The sequence below is a fragment of the Procambarus clarkii genome, chromosome 40 (assembly GCF_040958095.1).
Source record: "Procambarus clarkii isolate CNS0578487 chromosome 40, FALCON_Pclarkii_2.0, whole genome shotgun sequence".
Classification (NCBI taxonomy): domain Eukaryota; kingdom Metazoa; phylum Arthropoda; class Malacostraca; order Decapoda; family Cambaridae; genus Procambarus; species Procambarus clarkii.
Window position 1 is genome coordinate 38,844,324 of NC_091189.1, and position 20,354 is coordinate 38,864,677.

Sequence of the window (20,354 nt, forward strand, 5' to 3'; positions counted from 1 at the left end):
AAAAGCCCTTGAATGTTACAGTACTAGGAAACAGGATTGGTTCAACAGATATTGCGAGAGGGCCAGAGACCAAAAGACACAAAAATGGAATCAATATAGGAAGAGGCCAAACCCCCAAACATACCAGTGATACAAAGATGCGAGAAACAACTACACGGCAGTGAGGAGAGAGACAAAGAAATTTTGAATAAGGGATTGCGGTCAAATATAAAACAGAACCAGGCCTATTCCATAAATTCTTAAACAACAAATTGCAGGAAAAGGATAATATTCAGAGGTTGAAAATGGGAAACAGATTCATGGAAAATAAAAAATAAATGTGTGAAATATTAATCCTTAAATGGCGCATAGCTATATACCATTTGACACCCACAGGCGCATACCAAAAAGAAAAAAAAAAAAAATTATTTTTTCTTCCTAACCTGTTAATTTGTGTTCACTGATCACAGGAAAAATAATAAAAAAATCATAAGTGGCATACATTGCCCACTATAGGGCGGGGAAGTGTGACAAAAATCAGGCGCTGACTGAGCGTGCGTCCCAGGCGGTCTGTTGATCGCCAGCTGTCAGGCCAGAGTTTCCACAAAGAGATAATTACCTAATTATTAAAATGTCTCCGATTGATTTTTCGTAGTTTTTTGCTGTAATATTATTCAATAGTGTGTAGTGTGATATATTTATATAATAAAATGAGTGAATCATCGCTGTACTCAAAAATATGGTGTGCGTATTGTTGATTCAATTATGTTCATCAAACAGTGAACAAATACTTTGTCGGTTATTACACTATATACACAGGTTATATATAAGTATCTGCATGTTTTGTTCACCATGACAAACCACTAAGTTGGTATGCTGAGTGGCAGTGGCAGTGGCAGACAGTGACTGGCTGCCACTGGCTGCCACTCCCTCCCTCACCTCACCTCACCTGCCTTGCCACCATTCTCCACCCACCATATTGTTTTTGCTTTTATATACAGACGTTATATATAAGTATTTACATGTTTTGTTCACCATAACTGTACATCTAAGCTTGTATGGTGAGTAAAGGCACAGAGACGTAGCTACTCACACAGTCAGCTGGTGGCGGCCGCCCTCAAGGCCAGACGCACTAATATTTCTCCTACAACAATACTGTTTGTGGTATTATTACGCTATATACACATATTATATATAAATATCTACCTGTTTTATTCACCATACTTGTACAAGTAAACTGGTATGGTGCCCAAAGACCATCGTGGTCATCAGTAAACAACATGATAAGTCCTGCAGACGACGCTCCTCCCTCACCAAAATGGCGGCTCCCAACCTCCTACTCTCGCTGTTATCTCACACTATACACACGTTATATATAAGTATCTACATTTGTGTTCACCATAGCGAACCACTAAGCTGGTATGGTGAGTGCAGTCAATAAAAGGTGGCCACACACAGTCAAAAGACAACGCCACCATCCTCCCTCCCACAGCATTACTCCTCCCTCCATAGCGCACAGCGCCAAATATCACCACAATCCTGCTATTATCAGAACCCTGGTCAGTTTTATCACAGTCAGGGGTCTTCTGTAATAATATCATCGCTACATAATAGCATGAACAAGTATATTATGGCATTTTTAGGCGATGCTGTGGTCACAAGCTGAACAGCAGTGCTGTGAGCTCATGCTGCGTGCGTCAGGCTTGGTAGCTCACTCAATACTGAGGCACCTAACACCCACCCAACACGATTTTTTTTAAAAATGGTGTCTGTTTACAAGAGCCCTGATGAGGGTGTGGTGAACCCCGTGTATCCGCGGGCCGTTTAAATCTTGCGTAGTACTCCAAAGCATCATATGATGCGATGCGCAATTTACTGCAAGTCGGTCAAAGCATCATATGATGCTATGCACAATTGAAGGGTTAAACAAAAAATTCCAAAGTGTCTATGTACAAAATGAAATCTTCAGGGAACCAGACACAATAAAAATTCCAGAGAACAACATAGAGCACATAGAGGTGTCTAGAGACGAAGTGAAAAAAATGCTCAAGGAGCTAAGTAAGAAAAAAGCAGTTGGTCCAGATGGAGTTTCACCATGGGTTCTGAGAGAATGTTCTGAATGTGCACCTGAGCTCAGTATTCCACTTCAAGTGATTTTTCAGGCATCCCTGTGTACAGGAGTTGTAGCTGATGTGTGGAAAAAGACTAGCTTAGTTCCAATCTACAAAAGTGGAAGCAGGGAAGACCCCCTTAATTATAGAACTGTATCATTGACAAGTGTAATAGTCAAAATATAGGAAAAAATAATTAAAACTAAATGGGTAGAACACTTGGAGGGAAACAATATAATATCAGACAGACAGTATGGTTTTCGATCTGTAAGATTCTGTGTGGCAAATTTACTCAGTTTCTATGATCGAGCCACAGAGACTTTACAGGAAAGAGATGGTTGAGTTGACTGCATCTATCTGGACCTAAAAAAATGCTTTTGACAGAGTTCCACATACGAAGTTGTTTTGGAAACTGGAACATAATAGAGTGGTGACAGGTAAGCTTCTAACATGGATAAAAATTTCCTGATAGAAAAATGAGGGCCGTTATCAGAGGCCATGTATCAGACTGGAGGAATGTCACAAGTGGAGTACCATGGGGTTCAGTTCTTGCACTGGTAATGTTCATTGTCTACATAAACGATCTACCAGTTGGAATACAGAATTATATGAACATGTTTGCTGATGATGCTAAGATACTAGCGATGATAAGAAACTTAGATGATTGCCATACCCCTCAAGAAGACCTGGACAAAATAAGTGTACTGTTATAGAGCACCACTTGGCAAATGGAAATTAATGTGAATAAATGCTATGTTATGGAACGTGGAATTGGAGAACATAGACCCCACACAACCTATAAATTATGTGAGCAATCTTTAAAGAATTCTGACAAAGAAAGAGATCTAGGGGTGGTTCTAGATTGAAAACTGTCACCTGAGAACCACATTAAGAACATTGTGCGAGGAGCATATGTTACACTTTCGAACTTCAGAATTGCTTTTAAATACAAAGATGGAGAAATACTAAATAAATTGTTCACGACTTTTGTTAGACCAAAGCTGGAATATGCAGCGGTTGTAAGATGCCCATATCTTAAGAAGCACATCAACAAACTGGAAAAGGTGCAAAGACATGCCACTAAGTGGCTCCCAGAACTGAAGGACAAGAGCTACATGGAGAAGTTAGAGGCATTAAATATGCAAAAACTAGAAGATAGAAGAAAAGGAGGCGATATGATCACTACGTATAAAATATTAACAGGAATCAATAAAATTGATGGGGAAGAAATCCTGAGACTTGGAACTTCAAGAACAAGAGGTCATAGATTTAAACTAACGAAACACAGCTGCCGGAGAAATATAAGAAAATTCACTTTTATAAACAGAGTGGTAGATGGTTGGAACAAGTTAGGTGAGAAGGTGGTGGAGGCCAAGACCGTCAGTAATTTCAAAGCGTTATATGACAAAGAGTGCTGGGAAGACGGGACACCACAAGCATAGCTCTCATCCTGTAACTACACTTGGGTAATTACACTTAGGTAATTACACATGAGACCTAAGTTAAAATATGCCGTGGTTGTATGGTACCAATATCTTAAGTGTCGTTAAACCCGACACCATTTACTAATATTAAATTACAATAAGCAGATAATATTGCTGCTGGGTTGTATATACAGGTTAACCCATAGAAAATGTAGCTTGTAGTGGAATTTTCCATCAATAGAAAAAGAGATATCATTGCCACGTCGCTATTAAATTCACCAGCTATTCTGTTGGGAATTAGTCTTAATACAGCAGTCTTTGGACTTTTAACATCATAAAAACATCTCATTTGAATTACCTTAATTATCAGTACCAAAATAGAAGTAAATGTGACCTTTCTACCAATTATTAACATCTGGACGAGAGCCAAGGCATCAGTGGAAGAGAGGTCAGCCATAGTTAAGACCAGTCGCTGGAGCGAGCTCAGCTCCTATAATTCTCCCTTGGACGAAGTGTTATGGAGAGTATATTAATGCTTCTTCCATCATCAACACACAGTCATCATCTAAACAAGGGCAGTGTCTTTCTGAAATCTTATCTAGTCATTTCCGGCCGGTAATGTCAGGTAGATAGGATTAATTCCGGTTAGGACACGAAAAAGTGACATAATCCAAGTAATTATTCCTTGGTCCTTATCTTATAATATACCAATGCTTCCTCTGATATAGCTGTTATATATATATATATAACTAAAGTTTGGAAACCAAGTGCTGCTCAGTACATACATACATACATACATACATACATACATACACACACACACACACACACATATATATATATATATATATGTCGTACCTAGTATCCAGAACGCACTTCTCAGCCTACTATGCAAGGCCCGATTTGCCTAATAAGCCAAGTTTTCACGAATTAATGTTTTTTCGACTACCTAACCTACCTAACCTAACCTATCTTTTTCAGCTACCTAACCTAAGCTATAAAGATAGGTTAGGTTAGGTTAGGTAGGGTTGGTTAGGTTCGATCATATATCTACGTTAATTTTAACTCCAATAAAAAAAATTGACCTCATACATAATGAAATGGGTAGCTTTAATCATTTCATAAGAAAAAAATTGGAGAAAATATATTAATTCAGGAAAACTTGGCTTATTAGGCAAATCGGGCCTTGCATAGTAGGCTGAGAAGTGCGTTCTGGCTACTAGGTACGACATATATATATATATATATATATATATATATATATATATATATATATATATATATATATATATATATATATATATATATATATATATATGTGGGTGTGTGTGTAATTACCTAAGTGTAATTACCTAAGTGTAGTTACAGGATGAGAGCTACGCTCGTGGTGTCCCGTCTTCCCAGCACTCTTTGTCATATAACGCTTTGAAACTACTGACGGTCTTGGCCTCCACCACCTTCTCACTTAACTTGTTCCAACCGTCTACCACTCTATTTGCGAAGGTGAATTTTCTTATATTTCTTCGGCATCTGTGTTTAGCTAGTTTAAATCTATGACCTCTTGTTCTTGAAATTCCAGGTCTCAGGAAGTCTTCCCTGTCGATTTTATCAATTCCTGTTACTATTTTGTATGTAGTGATCATATCACCTCTTTTTCTTCTGTCTTCTAGTTTTGGCATATTTAATGCTTCTAACCTCTCCTCGTAGCTCTTGCCCTTCAGTTCTGGGAGCCACTTAGTAGCATGTCTTTGCACCTTTTCCAGTTTGTTGATGTGCTTCTTAAGATATGGGCACCACACAACAGCTGCATATTCTAGCTTTGGCCTAACAAAAGTCATGAACAATTTCTTTAGTATATCGCCATCCATGTATTTAAATGCAATTCTGAAGTTAGAAAGCATAGCATAGGCTCCTTGCACAATATTCTTTATGTGGTCCTCAGGTGATAGTTTTCTATCTAGAACCACTCCTAGATCTCTTTCTTTATCAGAATTCTTTAAAGATTTCTCACATAATATATAGGTTGTGTGGGGTCTATGTTCTCCTATTCCACATTCCATAACATGACATTTATTAACATTAAATTCCATTTGCCAAGTGGTGCTCCATATACTTATTTTGTCCAGGTCTTTTTGAAGGGCATGACAGTCATCTAAATTTCTTATCCTTCCTATTATCTTAGCATCATCAGCAAACATGTTCATATAATTCTGTATACCAACTGGTAGATCATTTATGTACACAATAAACATCACTGGTGCAAGAACTGAACCCTGTGGTACTCCACTTGTGACATTTCTCCATTCCGATACATTGCCTCTGATTACTGCCCTCATTTTTCTATCAGTCAGAAAATTTATCATCCATGTTAGAAGCTTACCTGTCACCCCTCCAATATTTTCCAGTTTCCAGAACAACCTCTTATGTGGAACTCTGTCGAAAGCCTTTTTTAGGTCCAGATAGATGCAGTCAACCCAACCATCTCTTTCCTGTAATATCTCTGTGGCTCGATCATAGAAACTGAGTAAATTCGATACACAGGATCTTCCAGATCGAAAACCATACTGTCTGTCTGATATTATATCATTTCTCTCTAGGTGTTCTACCCATTTAGTTTTGATTAGTTTTTCCAATACTTTCACTATTACACTTGTCAATGATACAGGTCTATAATTGAGGGGGTCTTCCCTGCTGCCACTTTTGTAGATTGGAACTATGTTAGCCTGTTTCCACCCGTCTGCTACGATTCCTGTACACAGGGATGCCTGAAAGATCAGGTGAAGTGGAATGCTGAGCTCAGATGCACATTCTCTCAAAACCCATGGTGAAACGCCATCTGGGCCAGCTGCTTTGTTCTTACCGAGCTCCTTGAGCATTTTTTCCACTTCGTCTCTAGACACCTCTATGTGTTCTATGTTGTTCTCTGGAATTCTTATTGTATCTGGTTCCCTAAAGATTTCATTTTGTACAAACACACTTTGGAACTTTTCGTTTAGTGTTTCACACATTTCCTTTTCATCTTCCGTGAATCTATTTCCCATTTTCAACCTCTGAATATTATCCTTGTGTGTGTGTGTGTGTGTGTGTGTGTGTGTGTGTGTGTGTGTGTGTGTGTGTATGTATGTATGTACTGAGCAGCACTTGGTTTCCAAACTTTAGTTATCCGAAATTTCCAGTTCCCCGATTGGGGTTGGAGAGTCATGCTTCACGAACAAAGTTCGGGTAGGAAGCGGTCCGCCAAGCGTCACGCCGGCCCGTGGTGATGGGTGGGAGATGGTCCAGTTTGCCGCCTTCTACCCTGTGATGTCACAGATTCACGGCCTATTATTCTTATTATTTTGATTTGTCACGAGGCTGGAGAGTTCATTCTGTACTTTTGTTTGCAAGCTGGTTAGACTTAATAACTCTGCGGATGACCTGAGAGACCCGTACCCGCGAACAGGGAAGAAGGGAAGAAGGGAAACCAGATCAACCCAAAGCACGTCCCTGGACACAGAAGCCGTGGCGCGCAAATAATGCCAGAGGGCCGCAACCAGACACAAAATGTGATGCACTCCCGGCCTAACCAACCAAGCATTAACAATCCAAGGACCACTCCGGAAAGCAGCAGTCTCATTCTTTGCCAGAAAAGAAGGAGACGGCTGCAGACGAACAAACCTATCTCCACAACCGAAAGAGCAGAAACCCCTGCGCCGGAGGAGAGCATGAAGCTCCCCGACTCGACTCCCAGAAGCCAATGCTAACAGGAAAAGAGCCTTTTAAAAACAATCCTGAACCGAAGGGGCCACAACAATCCGAGGAAAAGAGAGATAGAAGAGCACTCTGTCCAAAAACCAGGATGGCTCAAGCAGCACATGAGCAAGCCGAAGGTGAAACAACGCACGAGACAGCTTGTGAAATGGCGCAGATGTAACATCTATACCGAAAGTAGGCTGAAGCGGCTCCGCCAGCGCCGCACGATACGAGGCAACAGTGTTCGGCGTAAGATGATGGTCCTGGAATAACCACGAGAGAAAGGACAACACCCGAACCAAGAGCGAAGTACAGTGACGAAGAGACAAAAAGAAACGGAAGGACCGCCAGGCAACTTCATACTGGTTGATACCTGGTTGATGGGGTTCTGGGAGTTCTTCTACTCCCCAAGCCCGGCCCGAGGCCAGGCTCGACTTGTGAGAGTTTGGTCCACCAGGCTGTTGCTTGGAGCGGCCCGCAGGCCCACATACCCACCACAGCCCGGTTGGTCCGGCACTCCTTGGAGGAATAAATCTAGTTTCCTCTTGAAAATGTCCACGGTTGTTCCGGCAATATTTCTTATGCTTGCTGGGAGGACGTTGAACAACCGCGGACCTCTGATGTTTATACAGTGTTCTCTGATTGTGCCTATGGCACCTCTGCTCTTCATTGGTTCTATTCTACATTTTCTTCCATGTCGTTCACTCCAGTACGTTGTTATTTTACTGTGTAGATTTGGTACTTGGCCCTCCAGTATCTTCCAGGTGTATATTATTTGATATCTCTCTCGTCTTCTTTCTAGTGAGTACATTTGGAGGGCTTTGAGACGATCCCAATAATTTAGGTGCTTTATTGCGTCTATGCGTACCGTATATGTTCTCTGTATTCCCTCTATTTCAGCAATCTCTCCTGCTTTGAAGGGGGAAGTGAGTACTGAGCAGTACTCAAGACGGGACAACACAAGTGACTTGAAGAGTACAACCATTGTGATGGGATCCCTGGATTTGAAAGTTCTCGTAATCCATCCTATCATTTTTCTGGCTGTCGCAATATTTGCTTGGTTATGCTCCTTAAACGTTAGGTCGTCAGACATTATTATTCCCAAATCCTTTACATGCTGTTTTCCTACTATGGGTACATTTGATTGTGTTTTGTACTCTGTATTATGTTTAAGGTCCTCATTTTTACCGTACCTGAGTACCTGGAATTTATCACTGTTAAACATCATGTTATTTTCTGATGCCCAGTCGAAAACTTTATTAATATCAGCTTGAAGTTTTTCAATGTCCTCAGCCGAGGTAATTTTCATACTGATTTTTGTGTCATCTGCAAAGGATGATACGAAGCTGTGACTTGTATTTTTGTCTATATCTGATATGAGAATAAGGAAAAGCAGTGGTGCAAGGACTGTACCCTGAGGTACAGAGCTTTTCACTGCACTTGGACTAGATTTTATATGGTTGACAGTTACTCGCTGAGTCCTGTTTGACAGAAAACTGAGTATCCAGCGTCCTACTTTACCGGTTATTCCCATTGACTTCATTTTGTGTGCTATCACGCCATGGTCACATTTATCGAAGGCCTTTGCGAAGTCCGTGTATATCACATCAGCATTCTGTTTCTCTTCTAATGCCTCAGTGACTTTGTCGTAGTGCTCAAGTAGCTGTGAGAGGCACGATCTTCCCGCTCGAAATCCATGTTGGCCTGGGTTATGAAGGTCATTGGTCTCCATGAAATTGGTGACCTGACTCCTAATCACTCTCTCAAATACTTTTATGATGTGCGATGTTAGTGCAACTGGTCTATAATTTTTTGCCAATGCTTTGCTCCCTCCCTTGTGTAGAGGGGCTATGTCTGCTACTTTAAGTGCATCTGGTATCTCCCCCGTGTCCAAGCTCTTCCTCCACACTATACTGAGTGCCTGTGCTACCGGCACTTTGCATTTCTTTATAAATATTGAATTCCATGAGTCTGGACCTGGGGCCGAGTGCATGGGCATGTTTTCAATTTCTTTTTCAAAATTTAGTGCGCTCGTGTTTGCTGCGGCCAAGACGAAACCCGCAGGTGGAACACCATTAAGGAAGCTACCTGATCACCATACTAAAGTCAAAAATACCAAACGCGAGACACGAGGACAAGAACAAACCAGTCTCGTAACGGACTGGGCCAATCTTCTGAAAGAGGCAGAGCCGCGGAAAACCTCCGGGTTTGGACACCAGGCAAGCAGCGCCTGAACCACGGCTGGGCCAGCCACTATGGGCCAAGATGACAACAAGTCCCTGGTAAGTCTCCAAGCAAGCCAGGACCTGGAGCAAAAGCTGAACCAGAGGAAAGAGGTACAGGAACCCCCACCTCGACCAGTCGTGCCAAAAGGCGTCGATCCTGAAGGCCTCGAGGTCGGGAAAGGGCACCACATATACCGGAAGATGCCTCGACCACGCCGACGTAAAGAGGTCCACCGAAGAGAAGTACAATGGCACCTCGATTAACGAGTTTAATCCGTTCTGGCACCGAGCTCATCATGTGGAAAACGTGTCTCGCGAAAAAATAACAAAACTGTCATAAAAGGTGTCCAAGAACCAGCGAAAATGCTCGTTAACCCTTAAACTGCGCAACGCGCCTGCAGGCTCACGTCTGGTTTGCGCAACGCGCCTCCGGGTATTTGTATTTTTCACGTTCCATTCAAAACTCCCGCGGCTACATGGGGTTCACATCAGCTTCCTCAGGGCTCTTGTAAACAGACGCCATCTTTAAAAAAAATCGTGGTCCACATTCCCGGGTGTGGGAGCCTCAGTAGTGTGTGAGCAACCAAGGCTGGCGCTCGCAGCATGAGCGCACAGCACTGCTGTTCAGCATGTGACCACAGCATCGCCTAATAATGCCAAAATATATATATAACTTGTATTATTTAGTTATGATAGTGTTATATTAGAGCCTGAGTGTGATAATGACTGGGTACAATGTTCAAATATCAGTGATTCAATGCTGTTCACGATGTTCACAGCGCTAGCCACAGCACCACAGCATTATTTCGTTCATCTAGGAATCTTCAAATGATTTCTTAGGTTCCTTTTCAAAATAAACGTGTGGTCAATTATTCATTTACAGGAATTAGTGACCAGGATTGTGATAATAGCAGGATTGTGGTTATAATTAGCGTTGTGCGTAGTATTGTGGAAGGAGGAATTTTGATGAGGGAGGGCGATAATTGAGGTAGCCTCATTGTGTGTGTGTGGCTGCCACTCTTGTTTTGCTCACCATACTAGCTTAGTGGTTCGCTATGGGCAACACATATGTACATGGGTATATATAGTGTGTGTATATAGTGTAAGAACAGCAACAGGAGAATGTTGAGAGGAGCTATTTCGGTGAGGGAGGTGACGTAATCGTAGCGTCGTCTGCTGTGTGATTTTTCATGCAGTGTATGGTGGCCACTGTACTGTTTGGACACAATACCGGCTTACTTCCATAGTTCTGGTAAATAAAACATGTAGATAGGTATATAGAACATGTGTAATAAGAACTATAATAATATGGTGGGAGGAACAATGTTGGCGAGTAAGATGTTGGAGTGAGTGAGACTGGCTGGGTGAGGCTGCTCTCACTCGAGGTGTTCTGAATGTGTTCATGGTCAAATGCTCCTATTGGCCCATACGAGGCAGCTGCTATTGGCCCATACGAGGCAGCTGCTATTGGCCCATACGAGGCAGCTGCTATTGGCCCATACGAGGCAGCTGCTATTGGCCCATACAAGGCAGCTGCTATTGGCCCATACGCGGCAGCTGCTATTGGCCCATACGAGGCAGCTGCTATTGGCCCATACGAGGCAGCTGCTATTGGCCCATACGGGGCAGCTGCTATTGGCCCATACGAGGCACCTGCTATTGGCCCATACGAGGCAGCTGCTATTGGCCCATACGGGGCACCTGCTATTGGCCCATACGGGGCAGCTGCTATTGGCCCATACGGGGCAGCTGCTATTTGCCCATACGAGGCAGCTGCTATTGGCCCATACGAGGCAGCTGCTATTGGCCTATACGAGGCAGCTGCTGTTGGCCCATACGAGGCAGCTGCTGTTGGCCCATACGGGGCAGCTGCTGTTGGCCCATACGAGGCAGCTGATATTGGCCCATACGAGGCAGCTGCTATTGGCCCATATGAAGCAGCTGCTACGCGGTGTTCTGAATGTGTTGATGGTGAATGTATATAGTGTGTGACAGTGTATAGTGTGTAAATAGATTGTATATATACACAAATTAGCATGATACATAGTAAATATGTGCTGCATATGTGCGCACAAGTTTCATGCACGTAACACAGTGTCTACGGACAGTACGGATGTTGTACTGCGATATTATAGTGTACGTGTTCATTATACATTGGATTGGCACATAAAAACAATGAAAATGTATTTGGAAAGGTGCGCAAAAAATGAACGAAAATATATTCGCGGCAACTCGCGCACCCCGCCCCGAGCGCCCCACCGCCCCCGAGAGCTTACGGCACGGGCGCACGGGGAATGATGACGTCACGCCCCAACTTCCGGACCCCATAGCAGCCAAAGTAAGTACAATTTCGATTTTTTTTTTACATACCCATACTGAGGGAAGGGTTTTTGACACTTTAAAAAGAAAAAAGAATTTTTTCCAGAGAATTTATTTCCTGCGCACTGTGGGGGTGTCACATTTGGAGGCAACGCAGTTAAGGGGTTAACCTTTAAACCGCACAAATCATATATATATGATTTCAGTGACAAAACCGAAACCGCGCACATCATATAAATATGATTTCGTGTCTAGTGCTATATTTTAAACACCCGCCTGGGATAGGGGCAGCAATAGTACAGCCACCACCGATAGTTGCCAGATGCCACCTAGAAAAAAAATCCAAGCCAACATTCTTGGGTGTAAGAGCTTCAGTAATGAGCAAGCCACCAAGGCTGGCGCATGCAGCACGCGCTCACAGCACCGCTGTTCAGCTTGTGACCACAGCATCGCCTAAAAATGCCATAATATATATGATACTGCTATTATTTAGCCATGATAGTATTACAGAAGTTCCCAGATTGTGATAAAACTGACCAGGATTCTGATAATAGCAGGATTGTGGTGATATTTAGCGCTGTGCTCCATGGAGGGAGGAGTAATGTTGTGGGAGGGAGGGTGGTGGCGTCGTCTTCTGACTGTGTGTGGCCACCTTTTATTTACTGCACTCACTATACCAGCTTAGTGGTTCGCTATGGTGAACACAAATGTAGATACTTATATATAACGTGTGTATAGAGTGTAATAACAGCAAGAGTAGTAGGTTGGGAGCCACCATTTTGGTGAGGGAGGTGCGTCGTCTGCACGACTTGTCATGTTGTTTACTGGTGTCCACTATGGTCTTTGGGCACCATACCAGCTTATTTGTACAGGTATGGTGAATAAAACGGGTAGATACTTATATATAATGTGTGTGTATATAGCGTAATAACACCACAAACAATAGTGTTGGAGGAGAAATATTAGTGTGTCTGGCCTTGAGGGCAGCCGCCACCAGCTGACTGTGTGAGTAGCTACGTCTTTGTGCCTCTACTCACCATACAAGCTTAGATGTACAGTTATGGTGAACAAAACATGTAAATACTTATATATAATGTCTGTGTATAGTGAATAAATGCAAAAACAGTATTGTGGGAGGAGAATGAGGGCAAGTGAGGTGTTGTTGAGGGAGGGAGTGGCAGCGAGTGGCTGGCTGGTGTGTGGTGGTCACTCCTTGTCGCATTTTGTCTCACAATACCAACTTAGTGGTTCGTTATGGTGAGCAAAAATGCAGATACATATACATAACCTGTGTATATAGTGTAATTACAGCAAAACTATTTGTTTTTTGTTTTATGAACATAATAATTGAATCACTAATATGCACACCATAATTTTGAGTACAGCGATGGTTCACACATTTTATTATATAAATATATCACAATTCACTCTATTGAATAATATTACTGCAAAAAACTAAGAAAAAATCAATCAGAGACATTGAAATAATTAGGTAATAATATATTTGTGGCAACTGCTGCCTGACAGCTCGAGCGGAGTAAACCTCGTCTGGCAAAGGCTCTGTCAACGCCCCTTTTTTGCCACACTTCCCTACCCTATTGCGGCTAAAATATGCCACCTACAATTTTTTTTTTTTTATTTTTTCGATGATTAGGAAACAAAAATGTACACTTCTATAAGACGAAAGAGTTTTTTTAATTTTTTTTTTGTTGTTGTTGTTGTGCCTGTGGGTGTTAAATCCACTTGGACCCCTAGCGGTTTGAGGGTTAATCGAGGAAAACCTTGTTAGTCGAGACAAATGTTCTGCGAGTGGCTTGCTCGTTACTCGAAATGCTCGTAGATAGAGCCGCTCATTAATCGAGGTGCCACTGTACTGAACCCAGGCACAGAACAAAGAGAATCTGGAGCACAAAGACTAAGTCTTAGCCCATCATCCGAGGAACTGAAGGTGTGGATCGCCGCGCGAGGGTCTGGGGCTCCCCCTTCCCCCTCCTGGGGAGGAGGGAGGGGGGGAGCTGCGCAGACATGCAGCACGGCTCATGTGATGTCATACTTGTTTGCTCGTTTTTATCTGGGGGGAGTTCTGTCCATTTGTTTCATTCTTTTCATTGGTTTTACCAGAATAGGGGTTTGTTTTGAGGCGCTTACCTTTCTGGGTGCCTCTCCCAGTCGATGGCAGATATAGAATGCTCTAAAATCACATGTGCATTTCTATAGGCCATTGCTCCTCGTGCCTCTCTGAGGGGGGTCAGATTCTGGCTATGGTCCCCAGTAGGCCTAGAACTACAGCCACATCGACTGATACCAAAAGTTAAGACTGTCCCTATCAGCCTGGATAGCTCCAGGGAGTCATAGGGTTCCCCCCAGAAAAATTATTTTCTCTTCTTATATTGTTAAAATGAAGTCTCTTATCACGGGAAACTAAAAAAAAATATTGCATGTGACATACTTTAGTCGTAATGGACTGGGAAGTTAAGCAAATTATGGGCGCTGAGGGATGGAGTGCTGGGGGTCAGTCAGCCCTGCCACCCCTTGGGGCGGCAGTTGCTCCGAATATAATGTTTCACGATTATTTTGATGTTTCTCATTCATTTCTATTTGTGTAATTTGTGGAATTTATATAGTTCAAAGTGTGGAATATCGCTACACTCAAAATTATGGGGCTCATATATGTGACATATATATTATATTCTACAATTAATCAAACAGTGTTTTTGATGTTATTACACTAAATACACACATTGTATATATGACTATCTACATATGTGTTCACCATAACGAACCACTAAGTTGGTATGGTGAGCCCAAAAAACATGAGTGAGCTGCCACACCCAGGCAGCCCTCCCTCCCTCCCTCACTCTTCCAGCACCTTACTTGCTAACCACCCACCATACTGTTATTGTTTTTATTACACTATTTACACACTTTATGTATAAGTATCTACATGTTTTATTCACCATAACTATACAACTAAGCTGGTATTAACTAAGCTGGTATTGTGTCCAAACAGCAGTGGCCACCATACACTGCATGACAAGTCACATAGCAGACGACGCTACGAGTACGACGCCACTTCCCTCACCAAAATGGCTCCTACCAACATACTCCTGTTGCTGTTATTACACTATATGCACATGTTATATGTAAGTATCTACATTTGTGTTCACCATAGCTAACCACTAAGCTAGTATGGTGAGCCCAAACAAGAGTGGCTGCCACACACAGTGAAGCTACATGGATTCCCTCCCTCTCTCACCAAAATTCCTCCTCCCACAATACAACGCACAGTGCTAATTATCACCACAATCCTGCTATTATCATAATTCTGGTCACTAAATCCTGTAAATGAATAGTTGACCACAAATTTATTTTGTAAAGGAACATAAGAAGTCATTTGGAGATTCCTAGATGGACAAAATAATGTTGTGGTGCTGTAGCTAGCACTGTGAACATCTTGAAAAGTATTGATTCACTGATATTTGAACATTGTACGCAGTCTTTATCACACTTGGGCTCTTCTATAATACTATCATGGCTAAATAATACCAGTTACATATATATTTTGACATTATTAGGCAATGCTGTGGTCACAAGCTGAACAGCATTATTGTGAGCTCATGCTGCGTGTTGCAGCCTTGGTTGCTCACTCAGTACTGAGGCCTTCACACCGTGGGAATGTTGCCCACGATTTTTTTTTAAATGGAGTCTGTTTAAGAAAGCCCTGAGGAAGCTGATGTGAACCCCATGTAGCCGCGGGAGTTTTGAATCATACGCTATACCTATAAGATCCCCGAGGAGCGTTGTGCGCCCTCCATCGAGCGCCTCAAGGTGCGTTGCACACCACCCGTCGTACTCCTACAGGCACGTTGTGCACCAACCATCAAGCACTTACAGACACGTTGTGCACCAACCGTCAAGCACTTACAGACACGTTGTGCACCAACCGTCAAGCACTTACAGACACGTTGTGCACCAACCGTCAAGCACTTACAGACACGTTGTGCACTAACCGTCAAGCACTTACAGGTGTGTTGTGCACCACCCGTTGAGCGCCTCAAGGTGCGTTGCGCACCACCCGTCGTACTCCTACAGGCACATTGTGCACCAACCGTCAAGCACTTACAGACACGTTGTGCACCAACCATCAAGCACTTACAGGTGCGTTGTGCACCACCCATTGAGCGCCTCAAGGTGCGTTGCTCACCACCCATCGAGCGCCTACAGGCGCGTTGCGCACCACCCGTCAAGCACCTACAGACACGTTGCATAATGCAGTGGTTAAAGCAGCAGATATAGGCCCTCTACACAAGGGAGGGAACAAAGTATTGGAAAAGAATTATAAACCAGTTGCACTAACATCCCAAAAAGTATTTGAGTGATTTTTTTTTTTTTTTTGAGATATATACAAGAGTTGTTACATTCTTGTACAGCCACTAGTAGGCATAGCATTTCAGGCAGGTCCCTGGAATATGATCCCCGCCGCGAAGAATCGTTTTTACAACCAAGTGCACATTTTACTGTTGCATTAAACAAAGGCTACAGTTAAGGATTTGCACCCAGTAAATCCTCCCCAGCCAGAATATGAACCCATGACAAAGCGCTCGCGGAACCCCAGGCGAGTGTCTTACCACTACACCACGTAGACCTGATTAGGAGTAAGGTCACCAGTTTCATGGAGACCAATGACCTACACAACCCAGGCCAACATGAATTTAGAGCGGAAAGATCGCGCCTCTCACAGCTACTTGACCACTACGACAAAGACACTGAGGCATTCGAAGAAAAACAGAATGCAGATGTTGTATACACGGACTTCACAAAGGCATTCGATAAAAGTGACCATGGAGTAATACCACACAAAATGAGGTCAATGGGAATAACAGGTTAAGTAGGACGCTGAATATTCAGTTTTCTGTCTAACAGAACACAAGGAGTAACAGTCAACCATATATAATCGAGTATAAGTACAGTTAAAAGCTCTGTACCTCAGGGTACAGTCCTTGCACCACTGCTTTTCCTTATTCTCATATCAGATATAAATAAAAATACAAATCACAGCTTCGTATCATCCTTTCCAGATGACACAAAAATCAGCATGAAAATTACCTCTGCTGAAGACATTGAAAAACTTCAAGTAGATATTAATAAAGTTTTTGACTGGGTAACAGAAAATAACATGATGCTTAACTGTGATAAATTCCAGGTACTCAGGTATGGTAAAAATTAGAACATTAAACATAATACAGGGCACAAAACATAATCAAATCTGCCCATATTAGGAAAGCAGCATGTAAAGGATTTGGGAATAATGTCTGACGACCTAATGTTTAGGAAGTATAACCAAGCAAATATTGTGTCAGCCAGAAAAATGATAGGATGGATTACGAGAGCTTACAAATCCAGGGATCCCATCACAATGGTTGTACTATACAAATCACTTGTACTGTCTCGTCTTGAGCATTGCTCAGTACTGTACTCATTTTCCCCTTCAAAGCAGGAGAGATTGCTGAAATGGAGGGAATACAGAGATGCGATACACGACATACATAGATGCGATAAAGCCCCTAAATTATTGGGGTCGTCTCAAAGCTCTCCAAATGTACTCACTAGAAAGGAGACGAGAGAGCTATAAAAAAATACTTACGCGTGGAAAATACTGGAGGGCCAAGTCCCAGATCTACACAGTAAAATTATAACATACTGGAGTGAAAGATATGGAAGAAAATGCAGAATAGAACCAATGAAGAGCAGAGGTGCCATAGGCACAATCAGAGAAAACTGTATAAAACATCAGAGGTTCACGGTTGTTCAACATCCTTCCAGTGAGTATAAGAAATATTGTTGGAACAACCGTGGACATCATCAAGAGAAGACCCAATAGTTTTCTCCAAGGAGTGCCAGACCAACCAGGCTGTGTTGGATATGCTGGCCTGCTGGCCGCTCCAAGCAACAACCTAGTGAACCAAGCTCTCACAAGTCAAGCCTAGCCTCGGGCTGGGCATGGGGAGTAGAACTCCCAGAATCCCATCAATTAGGTATTTACCTAGAACAAGAACAAGAGGTCATAGATTTAAACTATACAAAGCTGCTGAAGAAATATAAGAAAATTCACTTTTGCAGAGTGGTAGACAGATGGAACAAATTAGTTGAGAAGGTGGTGGAGGCCAAAAGCATCATTAATTTCAAAACATTATATGACAACAAGTGCTAGGAAGGCGGACCACCACAATCGTAGTTCTCGTACTGTAACTACACTTAAGTAATTATCAGCAAATTACAAGGACAAAATAATGGATGAAACATGGGTAAACAAAATTACCCTAAATGGAGTACAGTTTGAGTAGAATAGCATTTTGAGTAGAAGAATTCATTGTGTTTTAAATCTACATCTACAACATTTACACAGTACATACAGTATCTCAAACATCACTATATTTACAGGTTTGTTAAAAAATAAAGAAATAATAATAAACAGTCGCAAAATATGGCTATCAATGGAAAATGAAAAGAGCCTTAACATGATAGTTCCTGATGTAAGAACAGCAAAGTAGAAGCATTCACAAAAAAAAAAAGGTTAACAAAGCTCTTTGAATCACGGAAATGTTTCTCTGGAAGTAAACAATCATTCACTTTACAAATTCTTTGGAGATCCTCATGTTAATAGCTCTTCTAAGCAAGAGAACACCGACAACTCTTCAAACAAGACAGCAAAAAAAAAACGACCTTGTATAAAGTTAAGATATTGAACAAGACTGATAAGCTAAACCAAAGACACTTCAAGATGTTTATCATGACACTTGCCAAGTTACAGGGTACAATGAAGATCTGACTACAGGATATACTTCTCCAAGGAATTAATAAACCTAAAGAATAACATATCTGATAAAGTCATCAGAGCAAAAGCTGTTCTATGGTTAAAATACAGAGCATTTGAAAACTCAAGAGAAAATGGAGAGAGAACCTTCGAATGCCATGGAAAAGAGCTCCATGGAAGCCAAGCCACACCCAATATGACTAGAAACTGGCTGAGAGGTAAGTAAAGATAAATAAATCAATTGGTGTGACAATTCAAATACTACTTTCTCTTTCAGGATGCTCCACTCACTACCTTCACATTGAAGAAATTTCCTTTTACTGTATATCTCTTATTTCATCACTCGCTTTCTATTTGTTCGCACTGTCGTGGTCCATCATATTTCAAATATACTACAGTACCTCTACCTACCCGGTCAATGTACATTGTGCATATTAATATTTTCATGTACAGTATCTCAACTTGCCTAAGTGTGTTAATGAGAATGAGTTCCAATATACAGTACTGGCTCTGCTTCCTAAATTAACCATTAATCAAGGAGTTCCATGGTTGCCTAACCCAGAAAGTTTTTAATTTTATTTACATTAGAATCCAAGCATGGAATTGGATTCCACTACCTGCTTTTCTAGTATAATTTTGTTCATTTTCCTTATGCTGAAAGAACTTTCTTGTACAGTAATATTTTGATTCAATCAGGTATTCAGTTTCCATCTGTGTCCCCTGTGTGGGTCCCACCCATTTAAACAGCCTGTCTTTTGTTCACCTTGGATCTTGTGTGTCGTGACCATGTCCCATCTGCATCTTCATATCTCCAGAGATGTGAGATTTTCTTTCAGCCTGTCCTCATAGTTCAGGTCTTTCATCTCAAAGACTAGCCTAGTGGCAACTCTTTGGACATTCTTGAGCTTTCTTATGTGGTGGAGAAAGTGTGGGTATATTTTTTTGATGCCTGAAGGCTGTTGTTACATTTGTCAACCTTGCATAGTGCTGAAGGTATCCTGTGTGTATGTATTTCCCTCTCAGTTGATTCAATACCACCACCCTCCTTTCTCCAGCTCCAATCCTCATTACCTTGCACTTGTTAGGGTTGAACTCGAGTAGCCACTTGTTGGACCACTCCTGCAGCTTGTCCATGTCCTCGTGCAGTTCTTCAATTTCTATTCCTCTTCAATTTCTATTCTTCTCAGTAGTTTCACATCATCTGCAAACATTGACATCAAGGATTCGATCTTTTCAGGTAGGTTATTCACGTACATGTGCACAGGAATGTGTATATCCTTGTGTGTGTATATGTGCATATAAACATGTGTGTGTGTGTGTGTGTGTGTGTGTGTGTGTGTGATTGTCATAAAAAAAGGTTTCAATCTGTTCAAATATCACTCATTTCAATGTACAAATGTTAACATTACAAATAATCAGTGCATAAACGATTCATTACAAATTACGATGAGTGTGCAAAGAGAAGAGAGAATTAAAACAAATGATGATTAGATGATTGAGTAATAATAATAATGATTATGAGGAAGAAGAAAAAAGGAGGAGGAGGAAGCAGAGGGAGGATGGTGCTGATGACATAGAAAGAGGGAGAGGACAAGTAACAGAAGCAGCAGCAAGAAGTCTAAGAGGAAGTGGAAGAAGAATTGGAGAAAGTGGGGGAGGAATGGAAGGCGGAAGAGGTGGTGATGGAAGGAGGAGGTAGAAGAAGAACAATAGATAGTAGAAGAGGAGCAAATGGAGGTGGAAGAGAAAA

At 41.9% G+C, this 20,354-nt stretch overlaps 1 protein-coding gene across 3 annotated transcripts in view; it reads right to left on the reverse strand.

Moving 5' to 3' along the window:
• Positions 1-20,354, reverse strand: part of LOC123758036 (F-box/LRR-repeat protein 20) — a 446,116-nt gene that overhangs the window by 383,525 nt on the left and 42,237 nt on the right. Inside the window, exon 2 of one of the 3 annotated variants that reach the window (XM_045742212.2) lies at positions 19,676-19,805. The exons of the other annotated variants lie outside the window; for them this stretch is intronic. Coding sequence (XP_045598168.1) covers positions 19,676-19,738 — 63 coding nt within the window. The 5' untranslated portion in view covers positions 19,739-19,805. The remainder of the gene's footprint in view (positions 1-19,675; positions 19,806-20,354) is intronic. 3 annotated transcript variants of the gene reach the window in all.